The 14,352-nt window shown below is 42.1% G+C and overlaps 2 protein-coding genes and 1 pseudogene across 2 annotated transcripts; all 3 read right to left on the bottom strand.

Moving 5' to 3' along the window:
• Window positions 1–1,231: 1,231 nt before the first annotated feature.
• On the bottom strand, window positions 1,232–1,443 carry LOC125364829 (annotated as a pseudogene).
• A 3,881-nt stretch (window positions 1,444–5,324) lies between these two features.
• Window positions 5,325–6,914, bottom strand: LOC125364503 (parafibromin-like). The gene has a single exon (XM_048364109.1). The coding sequence runs from the start codon at window positions 6,912–6,914 to the stop codon at window positions 5,325–5,327; it is 1,590 nt and encodes a 529-aa protein (XP_048220066.1).
• Window positions 6,915–10,776: 3,862 nt separating this feature from the next.
• On the bottom strand, window positions 10,777–10,985 carry LOC125364875 (ubiquitin-like protein 5). Its single transcript, XM_048364626.1, is given in 2 exon segments — window positions 10,777–10,907; window positions 10,910–10,985. Coding segments are annotated over 2 exon segments (207 nt in total).
• Window positions 10,986–14,352: the final 3,367 nt, after the last annotated feature.

Raw genomic sequence — 14,352 nt, 5'->3', positions numbered from 1 at the left:
TTTTCAGCTGGATTTACATCAGCAGCATTCTGCTCCCCTGGGATGCAAATATCTGTCTGGCATGGCCTGGTTCAGGTCGCCAGTAATAAACTCCTTCACGCTCTCCAAAATGTGGTCTTGAACTTTGCTGGTCTGCAATGCTGTAACAGTATGGTAAGCCACAAATGGAGGCTACTACTAAATATCCCAAGGGTTAGCACTTGCAACAAGACCGAGTCTTCCCTGTTTGATTCCCTTTCCCAGAACCCAAGGGCTTCTCTGGCTTTATCAAGATGTGGCAGAATCTGTCCTGGGTGGCTGACCCCAGGACCCAGCTTCTCTGTTACCTTGCCAAGAGTTGGGCAGTTTAGCATCTGGGAGGTGGAGCAGGAAAAAACAACCCCTGCTTACTCCTCCTGGGTGATCTGTGTTGTGTGATATGATATGGTATGTGAGTTGCCTCTACTGAGGTTCCCTGTTGGGTAGGTCATCTACCCAATGCTTGTACTGATTTCTCTGCTACAACTGTGGTGATGACATGTCCAGGAGTTATTGTCTGGGAATCACAATTGAGGGAATAGAGTACCTTTGTTTCATACTAATTTTAGAAGGAATGTCTCTAGGTTTTCACCATTAGATATGTGGAAAGGAAGGTTGACACAAGCCGGCATTATCATGCTGAGAAGTTTCTACTTATTCCCAGCTTCAGTTGGTGGAGCTTTTTTTAAAAACTCCATGTCATTTTTTATATATTTTGGCAGTCCTTGGGCTGGACCTCAGGGCATGAGCACTGTTCTATTCTGCTCTAATGCTTAATGCTAGTACTCTACCACTTGAGCCAAAGTATCACTTCCAGATTTTCCTGTTTATGCAGTACTGAAGAACCGAACCCAGGGCTTCATGCATGCTATGCAAGCAATGTATCACTAAGCCACATTCCCAGCCCAAGATTCTCACTTTTAATGGCTGCACACCTTTTTATTGAATAGTTTTGTAACATTTCTTGTGTTTTGGCTTCTCCAATCTTATTTACTGGTACAAATTTATGAATGAACATGTTTGTGAATAATTTGTTTTCCTTACAAATAACTTCTTTAGTGGGCAAAAACAATCACGATGTTTAATGTACATATATGAAAACACAACCCACAACATGAGGGAATGGGTGAGGAGTGGGAAAGATGGGGGTGACTTGATTGAAGGGAAGGGAGGTGGGAGATGGGAAGGAGACATGGGAAGGAACTTTTCTCTACTAGTAGTAAAGCTCCAGGCACAGTCCATCATAGATTTCATAGTCAGCCAGAGACACATGGTCTTTGAAAACATGGTCTTCAGAACAATCTTGTTCCAATGGGTGCCACTTTGGTCAGCGATAAGCATTTTCAGGTCCCTGATGCTGTCATCAGGGTTGCACTTAATGTGGACTTTCTAGCCCAGGTGGTCATTGCAAACAACCTCGATCATTTGGGCAGGGGATTTCAAGTGGAAGCTCTGAGAACCTTCCTCCAAATGAGCCACAAGTCCTGGAACTTGCTCACATTTATAATCAGATGCAAGGGTTTGGGGGCAGGGTGGAATCTGATTTCCTGAGCCCAGAGATAGGATTTTGTCCTATGCAAATGAGGATGGCTTTCCTTTGATCTGTCTGCATCCCTCCCTCCCTTCCTTCCTCCTTCCCTTACCTTCCCCTCCCTCCTTTCATCCCTCTATCCCTCTGTTTCTCTTTTCCTTCCCCTCTCTCCCTCATCCTTCCTTCTCTCCCTTCCTTCCTCCTTTCCTCCTACCTTTCTCCCTCCCTCTCTCCCTCCCTCTCTCCCCTTCTTCCTCTTTCACTCCTTCCCTCCCTGCCTCCTTGCCAGGTTCTGTCCCTAATGGGCTTTCCTTTGTCTTTCACTTGACTCAGTACTGTTGGAAGAATGAAACACAGACCCATGTTGAAAAAAAATGGAAGAAAGTGAACCTCCCTGTCAGTTCCCAGGGTTTAGAAGCAATGTCTTCAAATCTTCACCCTGGAATACGTATTCTGGCAGTTTGACCAAAACAGCCTTTACCACATGGAGAAAGTTTCCATGTATTCCCAGGTCACCACAGCTTTGAACCTCAAAGTATCCTGGGCCTCATGAAAGGCCTTTTCTGCTAGTGCCCAAATGATCCTGCCCATCTTGCCTGTAATTCGGTTAAGTGGTGGCAATTATTGATTTACATACACTGAACTAGCCTTGCATGCCTAGGTTGAATCCTGTTTGCCTGCTGTGTCTGTTTGGAGTAGGTCAATTCAGTTGACTGAATTCTCAGTTTCACTGAGAATCCTTGTTTTGAGGTTCCTTGAAGTGATAGATAGATCATCGGATCTTTTGAGGTTATGTCTGTGAATGTGAACACTTGGGGCATAGGGAATATGACAAAAGATCTAGGAATAGAAAGAGAAGACAAAGGCTTGGGAGGCAGTCAAGGAACATTGATCTCTGGCAAGATCCTGTGCTCTGGGGTATTCTTGCATTCACCCAAGACTAAGACCCTCAGCTGAGATTGGGGCATTCCCAAGTATTTCCTTAAGGACTAGCAAAAGTCTCCTCACTTTGGTAGAAAGTAACAACAAAGCTGCCCATGTGTCCATACACACTTATAAATAGGGGTATGGAAGTCCAAACGACCCCTCCAGTCCAGCCAGAGGCACTTTCAAGCCACCAGTTGTCGGAATGGGGGTGGTGGGGTTGGCCTGTTTCTGGTATGTAGTTGGGACATACTAGATGGGGCAGTCTGCATTGATAGTCAACAGCCCATAAGGCATTTAGAATGCATTAATGCAAAGGGGGCAGAAGCAGGAAGTCCTGAATCTGTACAACCAGAGAGGAACTGACCATCTGGCCAGAACTGGGTTTCAGCCCAGCTCACTTTTTTTTTTTTTTTTTTTTTGGTCCATTCTTTGGTGGAACTGAGGATCGAGTCAAAGATGTTGCACTTACTGGCAAGCACTCTGCCACTAAGCTACAGCCTAGCACATCCATCTGGCCTTTCGAATGTCTCATATTTGCCTATTTTGTGTGAAACCTGTTTGTATCCAACCCAGAGGTCCTTCTGATCTCTCGGGATTGTAACTTCTTTCTGGCACAAACTTGGTGAGGGTTGCCAGCCATCAGCTCCTTTAGCCCCTCTTGAAATTGTCTTGACCTTTACTGGTCTGCACTGCTCTAACAGGATGAGAAGCCACAAAGCAACAAACCAATAGGCTAAGGCAGAGCACCTGAAGCAACAGGGGTTTAGTTCAATGCTTCTCTGTAGTATTCTATTTCCTAAAACTCCTTGACTTCTGTGGCTTCATCAAGTTTGAAGAGAATGAATCTGGGGTGGTTGCCTGAGGATTCACTTTGTAGCCAGAGATTCCTTTTAGATGATACAATTGTCTCTTAAAATCACGATGGATATTTCTATGAAGAAATTTCTAGGCCTAGTGCTCCAAAGTTTTAATTTCCTTCCCATGGTATTTCGTTTTTAATCATCGTGGTTCAAAGGGAAAACTAGAACTTTTGAAAAATGCCATGCTGAAGTTTCAGCCTTTATGATTATCAAGAGATCCAGTACTGAAGCAATAGTAAATGGTCTGTGGGAACTGGTGTTCTGTGTCTTCAGGTACTTCCATCTCTTTCACACTATCTATTGGCTTGGCTTTTTTTTTTTTTTTTTTGCTCAAGGCTGGCACAATCCCACTTGAGCCACACCTCCACTTTTCCAGCTTTTTTGCCCCTTAACCAGAGATTAGTTTCTGAGATTTGTCTGAATTCCAGTTCTCAGATCTTAGTCTCCTGAGTAGCTAAGATTTTAGGCATGAGCCAGCGGTGCTGAACTTCCAACCTTAAAGTGTCATAATAAAGATAAATCTGACCCATGGAGTGTTTTGGTAACCCGCAGCCCACACTATATATTAATCTCCCTCCCCGACTCCCTCTGTCTCTATTACCCCCTCTATCTTCCATTAGCATTGGGTTTCTGAACTTAAGGTTTTATGCTTGCCAACCAGGCACATTACCACTGAGCTGTGCCTCCAGCCCTTTTTTGAGTCGGTTACTGCTGACATGGGAACTCACTTCCTGCCTAGAGGTGTGCCTGACTTGAATCCTCCTAGATTTTGTTTCACATCATAGCTGGGATGATAGTTGTGGGCCATCACTCCCAGCTACTTCCAGTAATTAGGAGTCTTGTGGATTTTTCTGTCCTAACTGGTCTGGAACTATGATCTTTTTGAGTCTCCTGAGTCACTGGAACTACAGGAGTGTGTCTCTACACACTCCAAGGCAGGCGCCTTGGAATTTTCACTTCTTGTTGTTATTATTGCCAGTCTTGGTGCTTGAACTCAGGTCCTCAGCAGTGTCCCTGAGCTTCTTTGCCCAAGGCTATCACTGGATCCAAACCACAGGCCATTTCCTGCTCTTTCTGTTTATGTGATACTGAGGAATTGAACCCTGGGCTTCATGCATGCTAGGCAAACAATCTATCACTAAGCCACATTCTAGTCTGTGATTTTCACTTTTAATGGCCGCATACCTTTTTATTGAATAGTTTTGTAACATTTCTTGTGTTTTGGCTTCTTCAATCTTATTTACTGGTACAAATGTATCAATGAGCATATAGGTGAATCATGATTTGTTTTCCTTACAAATAACTTCCTTAGTGGGCAAAAACAATCATGCTGTTTAATGTGCATGTATGAAAATGCAACCCACAACATGAGGGAATGAGTGGGGTTGGGAAAGATGGGGGTGATTTGATTGATGGGAGAATACTTATTAAGATTCATTGTCTTCCTAAATTGACACATTGAATTGAGATCAAGATAACAAAGATAAAGAATTTTTAAAAATGAAAAAAGAAAATAGATACATCCCTTTGGTTTTTTTGAAGTTTCAGAGACTACAATTTAATACCACTGTTAGCACAGTATTTTCAGTAGAAGGGATCACAAAGCATTGAAAATTCAGAAGCAAATTGGCTTAAGAAGCCTTATAGCCTCTCACTTTATACATAACTAACCTGTATTTATTGCCAAAGAAACAATGTTGGATTAATGCTTATTTAACCAATAGAAAGAAAGCTTGTATCAAAATACAATTTCTGTTACAAACAAGAAGGTTAATATCCAAAAGTACACTTAAGCCAAAATATTTGCTGATGCAGTTCATGGCCGACATCCCTCGGCAGCATAATGCAACAAAGCCAGCTTAAGGAGAGACTACAATGACCTTCGTTTCTGTGTTCATGATCAAGTCTTACAGCTGATTCTCAGTGTGTAGGTCAAGGTAGTCCTTGCTTCTAAATCCAGCTTTGCAGGAAAGGAGGAACCAAAGAATTCAGACTTTCAGGTGGGATTTATGCTTCGCCATGTACTTGTCCAATACTTCCCAGAACCGCAAGAACACTGGCCTGTCCAGATAACGTTTGTGAGAGTTGACTTCTAATACTGTTACAGCCCATTTTTGGACATTTTTATCTAGAGAAATTTCCTCATACTTGAGATGGAAGGCTTGAATTTTAGCAAAAATGCCACCTGGTGATCCATCAGACAAAAGCCATGGCCAGCCTTTGAACTGCCACGCAGGACCTTGAACAAACACTGCCACAACCCGGTCCCAGTCTTGAGGCCTAAGTTTAAGGGGCTGGTCAACCACTTTATAAGGTACAGTGAACCTAACTGCAGGGCCCCCTGGCTGCATCTGATATTTTGATCTCAGTAGCAGAATTTCCTGTTGTCGTTGACAACCTTGTTTCTTCTTTTCATCAGATGAGACAAATGTCAGATCTTGCAGAAGGTCTTTCACATTTAGCATGGTGATTAAAGAAGTGGCAGTTGCAGGAATTATGATAATGGGTGTCTGCAATCCTTTCTTCTGTTTTGGGGGAGGCCTTGCTTGAGAAACTGGTCTCGGTACAGGCTGGGCTGGTGGAGTGTGAGACATGGGAGCAGATGCAATTTCACTTACAGACTTCAGTGTCATGCCATGGTAGGTGCTCACCGTGTCAATTTGAAAGCCTTCTGTTGCTTCTTTCCCTTTGAATCTTTCCTGGTCATATCTGTTGTAGGCAGTTGTTGTAGACTGTTTAGGATACAACGTGGGCTCCACAGATGCTTGAAGTGGAACTGGTTGCTGCTGAGCTGTCCATCCTTCTTCTCTAGCTTTTATAGATTGAAGAATTGCAAAAATATTATTGGATAAGTTTCTTGTGCTCTGTAAGATAGTTGTTCGTGTCCTCCATACCCTCTCTCTGCAGACTATGTCTCCGATCGGTTTCACCTTGGCATCCACAAAAGGCCTATGTTTAAGTGGAGTTATAGCATCCAGATCAGTCTTGATAGTCACTCTTTTCTTAGCCATCATTTTGGCTTTGATGGAAGCAATTTTTTCCACTGACATAGCTTCAGACAAAGGCCTGATCTGCGCAGTCTGCACAATTCCTTCTTTACGGCCCTGCAGTAGAGCAGCCAGTCTCTCTCTATCAGGGCACATAGCCTCTTCCTCCTCAACTCGGGGTTTCTTTGCTGCTGGTAAAACTTCACATGAAGCTGGTGTTACTTGAGTGGATCTCTGAAAACATATTTCCAGGGGGGCACTTCTTTCTATACTTTCTGATGTTGGTACTTCACCACTGAGATACCCAAGGAGATCTTTTCGGTCAGGTCTGATAACCACAGGGATATTTTCTGAGACAGCGCATCGAACATAATCTGGATGAGCAAGGTGCACTTTCTTAAGGAGAAATAAGATAGCCTCCAACGTGTAGTATTCTCTGGGCTGGTCTTCCTTCCTGGGCCTCCCAATCACATAGTTGGTCTTCACGTTCTTGGAGCAGGAAAACTCGCCAAAGATCACTTCATTTCCCTTCACCACAATCTCCTTCTTCTGGATGTAGTACTGTCGCAGGATGCTGAGCACGTCAGTCATATTCCCACTGTAGCCGCTACCTGGTCCTGGCTCTGACCCCAGCTCTGTAGCTTAACTCGACTTACCTCCACAGGCAGACCTTGCAAACAACCTGGATGATCCTGCTCCTGGAGGGTGCTTTCACCTGGACTCTCCTGGCAGCTCCTTCCACAAAGACCTCACAACCTCAGTCTTTCCCTAGCTTTTATTCAGATCAAAGTGCTTGAGGGCAGGGCTGAGTCTGAGTTCTAGTACAAGAAGATAGGATGAAGAAAGGATTTTTTCCCCACCTTCCCTGTTTAATTCTCTTTTGTTTGTGTACTGTGTTAAATGCTCTGGGGAGGAATCCCTGTGGTATATTGAATGGATTACAGAAAGTGGACACCCTTGTCTTGTTACTGCTTTTATAAGTGGTCTTATTTCTTTAGCTTTGAGCCTATGCACTGGACATGTCACAAACCGCCATTATTATGTGGATTCTCCAGAGCTTTATCATCACAGGACATTGCATCTTGTCAAAAATTGTTCTGCACCTACCAAAATGTTTCTTGTCTTTAGGTTGTGAAATGATGTAAATTCAAATAATTAACCTTCTACTGAAACTAGCTCTTAACACCTATGATTGGTATTATCTAATGTAACCTGGCCAGAGCTGCACTCACTAGATTTGTTTGCCTGGCATTGCTCACACCTGTAGTCCCCACCCCAGCCCACCCCCCACCCACTCAAGCCACAACCTGTTTTTGTCACCAGAAGATCTCTGCTATGGCCAGGATGTATTGACCTGTTTGTATCTTGTTTTCTGTACCTTTCTCAGATATCAAACCATTCCCAGAAAATTAACGAGCCACTATAATGAGGCAAAGGGAAAATTCTTGTAGTTTTGATTCAGGTAAAAACAAAAGGGGGAAATGTTGGTGAGGGAAAAATGAGGATAGAATATAGTATTTAATTTTGATTATATGTATTATGCTCTAGCATACTAAAAATCAAGGGTCTCTACTTATTAAAGAATTAAATGATTTTTTGAAATGTGATTGCTGTTATGCCCAGATTTTCGGTCCCCAAAGACCACCAAGGAGCCAATTCCAATGCAAACGCATGATAGTCTTTATTGCAAGCTCAAGCCTGGACTCCCAACCGTCACTGACGTAGCAGATCTGGACTGAGAGCCCCGACCCTCAGATAGGCAGGGTTTTTATTGTGATTACAACAAGAGCAGGGTATTTCCAACTTGGTAGATACTTGATGGGATGGCATTTAGCAAGCAAGTCTTGTCCTATTTCTATTGGCTATCTACCCTTCCAATTATCTATTTTGGCTTTGATAACGGGAACTGGCCTTGGTATCAGGAACTGACAGCAGGTGGTCACGTAGCACTGATGCAGGGGGTTAACACAGGGGGTAGAGCAAGTCACAAATGGGTTAAGCCATTTACAGAAGCAGAATTTTTGTGGTCATGCTGACCTAGTACCAACTTTAACAATTGCTACCATGTTTTCCCATTACCACTAAGCAAGCTTCAGTGGGCTAAAACAATCCAGTACTCAATCATAAGTAAACCAACCCAACAGTTACCATGGCATTTCTAATACTATTATGGTTATTTCTGTAGTCTATGACTATGATCATTTTTTACTGTCCATTACCATTGTTGCTACCTAGGTACAGAGGAGAACAAGGGCTCCCTATATTGTTAAATGTCAAACTACAAGAAACTAGTCTCTCGGGTGGGGATGCAGCCCTCTAGCATGGAGTCATCACCAGGGTTTAGAAGCTGTTATAATTTTAACACTAAAACTTATATTTCGTCTCTTGGTTTCTCATGTTAGCCTTTACAACTGCTCAATTATAAAACTGAACTGTAACCCTCACCAGGAATGTTCTGCCTCTGCCTCTGAAAAAGACTTGTTTGATAACTAACAAGCTGTTTTAGTTTCTTTAATGCTGCATCTGCTCTTTTCTGATTAATTTAGTCCCTCCAGTCTCCCACCAATTCTGCCCTAGGTGGGAAAACCTGTGGCAGGAAGCTAAAATTTAAAAGTGAATTCTGGAACAGCCATTGGCTAGAACAAACAGCCTTACTCTGCATACTTGTATCCTCCCCTTTTCTCCACTCCAGTTGGAAGGCTTAGTAGTCAACACTGGTTGGCTGCTCCCTGAGATCTCCACCTTAGGTGCACACTGTTGCATCAGTGCCTTCTTACTCAATAAAAAACCTTTTTAAATTTTTTTTTCTGATCTAAGTGGTCTCATTGCCCACTGATCCACAGACCCCATAACAGTTGATATGTGGCAATTATTGATTTTAAAATATTGACTTGCATTCCTGGGATGAATCCTGCTTAATCCTACTGTAAGGTGCTTTTTTTCATAACTTGAAGCTGGTTGGGTAGTATTTCACTGAGAAGCTGTGTTTTCATATTTATTAATGACATAGACCTGCAGTATTTGAGTTTTTGGTTTTGTTTTGTTTTTTTAGTTAGGTCTCTGAATGTGAATACTGTGGGTATAGCAACCATGAGAAAGATGTGGGGAGTGGAAAGGGAAGACAGAACTTGGGAATTAGCAAAAATTGATCTCAAACATCCCTGTGTTCAGTGGGTTTCCTGGACCCATATGGGATTAAGATTCTCATCTATGAACCCTGTCACATGTATTTATTTGCATGGGTACTAGTGAATGTCTACCTTGATTTGGCAGAAGGTGATAACTTAGAAATTTAGACATTCATTTGTCCCTGCCCACCTCTAGATATAGGAATGGAAGTAAAAAAATTTACCCCTACAGGTCAAGGCACTTTGCAGCACCTAGTTGCCAGGCTGTGGCCCCAACCCATTTGCTAGATGGTGGCCAGGTGGGGCTGGGGCTTTCCCTGGAATGTGGGTTGGACAGAATAGGTAGGGCCATCTGAATTGATCATGGGAAGCCCACAGGAATTATTTTAAATAATAATTCAAAAGGGATAGACACAGAATCAGAATCTTTAATCTGCACAACTAGAAAGGAATTGACCACCATTTCAGAAATTCATGTCACCTTTCATATATCTGATTAATGCCTATTTTGTGTGTGACCCCCTTATATCAAACCCAAATATTCTTCTCCCTCAGGATCCAAACTATTTTCTGGAACTAGCCTGGTTTGGGTCGCCAGCAGTAAACTCCTTCATCCTCCCTAAAAATTGGTCTTGATCTTTGCTGGTTTGCATTGTTGTAACAGTATGACAAGCCACAAATGGTGGCCCAAAGCAGCAAACCAATAACCCAAAGGTAAGCACCTACAGTGGCAGGGTTTTAGGTCAGTCTTTCCCTGTTGTATTCCATTTCCCAAGATTCAGGCTTCTGCGGCTCTAGCAAGTAAGAATTCATACTTAGTGGTTGCCTGATGATTTGTTTCTAGGTAACATTCCCGAAAGTTGAGTAATGTTGAAACAGGTTGAGAGGTAGACGGCAGGAAATAGATCCGCTGGTTACTCTCCAAACTGAGGAGGATGGTGTGATCTGCTAGGGGATGGGAGTTACCTATTTTGAGGTAGTGTGTTAAGTAGATGACCTGCTACCTTTGTATTGTTTTTCTGCTGCAGCCGTTCAAGAGAAATGTCCAGAAGTTGGTTTCTTGGCCACTCTGGCCATGTGTATCTGGAATGTAGACATCCTCTTGGAGCGTTCATCTCCCCTGCTCAAGTTCACATATGTTCCTAGCTTGTCAATATTTTCTTTTTCATTTTTGGTTTTTCTTCAGCATCTAAGTCATTATTACTGTAAGTTTTCAAAAACAAGCATTCATAGCAATGGGAGAAGTGAGGTGAGTGAGGTGGCCAGGGGTGAGGTGGTAGGAGGGATTTGGAGAGGACAGGAGAAGGACTTTTTCTCTGCTTGCACTAAAGTTCGAATTTCACTTGATCATGGATTTCATAGTTCCTCAGGGACACCTGGTCCTTCAAAATGGTATACCATTTCTTCAGAACAATCTTGTTCCAACAGGTGCCAGTTTAGGCAGTGATAAGCTTAGGTCCCTAATGGTGTCCTCAGTGTTGCACACAATGTGGACTTTCTTGCCCAGGCAGTCATTGAAGCCAACCTTGATCATCCTGGCAGGAGCTCTCAGCTGGAAACTGAAAGATTTGAAGGTTCAATATTCAAGCTGGAAAACTGAAGGTTCAAAGTTCTTCTGGAAGCTGAAAGGTTTAAAGGCTCAAGGTTCACGGTTTCACAACCTCCTACTTAAATCTTTCATCAAATTTAAGAGGTTGGGATAGAATGGAGGCTGAATATAGATAGGATTATGTCTTATACAAATGAGGATAGTTTTCCTTTCCCTTCCTTCCCTATTTGATTCTCTGTTGTCTTTCTCTTGTCTTAATGTTCTTGGAAGAAAGAATCTCACTAGTATATTGAAGAGAAGTAGAGAAAATAAACATCAATTGCTTGTTCATGATTTTAGAAGAAGTGGTTTTAGGTTTTTACCATGGAGAGTATGTTCACAGGAAGTTTGTCATAAACAATTTTTATTATGTGGAGGAATGTTCCATGAATTCCTAGCTTCTCCTGAACTTTTAACATAAACGGATATTGGACCTTGTCAAAGGCTTTTACTGCATATACCAAAATGATCCTCTTGTCTTTTTTTCATTTGATGTGTGGTAATTATTGATTCACATATATTGAACTAGTTTTGCCCCACTGGGCTGGATCCTGTTTAACCCTAGCTGAGAATTTTTTGATTAATTGAATCCATCTACCTACTTTTATATTGGAATTCAATTAGTGAAGTACAGTATGCCACAATTCAAGAAGTTGAATCTGGAGGGTTTATCCAAAGGCCAAAAGCTGCATGGTGGACTCCAATCTCAAAGACTAGCAGCCCCAAACTGAGCTGGCGCATAGCTTTTAAAGACAAGAACACATACTTGGGGTGGAGATCAAGACTTAACAGCCTTAACAAAATAGTCACATAAAACTGTAAGGTCCATGCCCAGGAGTGCTCCATGCAGATGCCTCTGCCTGTTTAAGTCTCTGCCCAGTTTCCTAGGTAACTGGCACACCTGGAGGCAGTTACCTCCCCCCTTCCTCGAGGTCACACCCTAATCTGGACACACCCTAATCCATCTGGACACACCTCCCACCCTCTGCCCTCGATAAGGCATGGCCCAGGAGTGACTCTCTAGCCTGCCACGTGTGCCTTGGATTTAGCCAGCAGTTTAGCTGAATAAAATTTTCTCTTCTCTGTGGAGTTCTCCATCATCTTGTCTACTTGAAAATATCTTACAGAAACAAAGCAAGCTTGAGGATGCTTATCCCTAATGAAATGGTTATACATAAGAAGTGAACATACTTATTCCTAATGAACGTGGTTATACATAAGCAGTGAACATACTTATTCATAACAAAAGTGGTTACACATAAGCAAAGCAAACTGTGTGGGGATACATAACACTAACAAAAATGATATACATAGGCACTGCAAAACTATGTGGCAGAACAATAAGGGACAATCAGGACCCCAAATATCTCCAGAAAGCACAAGCTTTACAACTCATGAATATTCACAATCCCAAGAGTGACCTCCTTAATCTCTAGAGTTCTTAGAAAGTCTCCATCTACTATTAATTTATACCAAGATGGCATTACTTAGATCCAGTCTCTGCCGAGCCAGCCAGCAGCAAAGAGGGAATCTTGATTGAGGGGGCGAGGATTAAAGAAAAAGGATAGATAAGAGAAAAAAGAAGACGAGACAAAAGATGGGGTTCAGGAGGTCTGCATCTCGAGATTATAACTCAAGACTGCAGCCAAGTTTACTCTTAACTTCCAGCTTATATGCAGTTTTGGAACCAGGGAATAGCATAGGGTTGCTAAAATTCAAAAACACAAAGAGGCTTTGAAGTTTGCAACATTTGATGGCAGTAACGCAGGATGAGGTTGATTAATATAGGAATGTACTCCAGCGGATATAGCAAAGCGGACATAGCAAAGCAATTCCAGGTAGTGGCAGAGATACTAGTAAACAAATGTCCTTGCACTTAGCATATCCTTGTGATAGCCAGAGATCAAAGTGAGAATAACTGCTGGCTCTGCTCCCTACAAGTATCCATATTTCAGTATTTCACTGAAAAGCTGTGTTTTGATGTTCATGAATGAGAGAGGTTTGCAGTTCTTTTTGAGTTGGGTTTCTGAATGTGAGTACTTGGGGTATAGCTACCATGAGCAAAGATATGGGAAATGGAATGGGAAGAGAAACCTTTGGAGTAAGTCAAGAAAACTTGATCTCAGATCTCACCATCCTATGTTCCATAGGCTTCTTAAGGGGTTGTTACGTGCATTTACTTTAGTACTAGTGAATGTATACCTTGATTTGGTAGAAGGTGAGTGTAGGGGGGAGCAGAGCTGACTCCATCTTGAATGTGCTAATCCCCTCCCCTCCCCCCCGAAATGAAACAAAGTGTGAACATAGTGAGCCTGGATCCCTAAGTTTTCTTAGAACTAGATGCCTGGAGTTTTAGAATTGGAAATATAGTAAGTTTTAGTGTTAAAACTATAGCAGCTCCTAAACCCTGGTGATGACACAATGCTAGAAGGCTGCACCCCCACCCATGAGATTAGTTCCTTGTAGTTTGACATTTAAAAAATAGGGAGCCCTTGTTCCTCTCTGTACCTAGGTAGCAACCATAGTAACAGACAGTAAAAAATGACAGTCATAGACTATAGAAATAACCATAATAATAGTTATAGGAATGCCATGGTACCTGTCGATTTGGTTTACTTATGATTGAGTACTGTATTGTTCTAGCCCGCTCATGCTTGCTTAGTAGTAATGGGAAACATGGATTATGTTTGTTAGAAGGTAGAGACTTGGGCAGATAGATAGATAGATAGATAATAGATAGATAGATCCTTATTTCAAGACCTGTCGTCTTTCTGTTAGTGAGCATGGAGGCTACTGAATTTTGTGGATTGATTTTTATATCCTAGCACTTTGCCAAACTTTAATATCAATATATTTTCATGGAAGTTCATTCCTTTGTGGGCTAAAATGTTCTTCAGGATTTTGTTTTGTGCCAATCCTGGGCTTTAACTCAGGGCCTGAGCACTGCCCTAGTTTCTTTTTGTTCAAGGCTAGCACTCTACCATTTGAGTCACACAGCCACTTCCGGCTTTTTCTGTTTATGTGGTGCTGAGGGATCGAACACAGGGCTTCAGGCATGCTAGACAAGCACTCTACCACTAAGCCACATTTCCAGCCCCTAAAATATTCTTTAACCACATATATGTGTGTGTGTATACACATACATACATATCACATTTAATATCTAAGACAAATTATAGAACACCAACTATGACATTTCAAAGCATACAGTATTATGTGAAACAAAATACTAATAAAGACCAAAACAGCTCTGACAGTTATAACTCTGTTCTCCAGGAAATACAAGAGCCACAAAAAGGAAGTCATAATCTAG

Source organism: Perognathus longimembris, chromosome 16, assembly GCF_023159225.1.
Source record: "Perognathus longimembris pacificus isolate PPM17 chromosome 16, ASM2315922v1, whole genome shotgun sequence".
Lineage (NCBI taxonomy): Eukaryota > Metazoa > Chordata > Mammalia > Rodentia > Heteromyidae > Perognathus > Perognathus longimembris.
The sequence above is the reverse complement of the archived record's forward strand: the minus strand, read 5'-3'. Positions and strand labels throughout refer to the sequence as shown.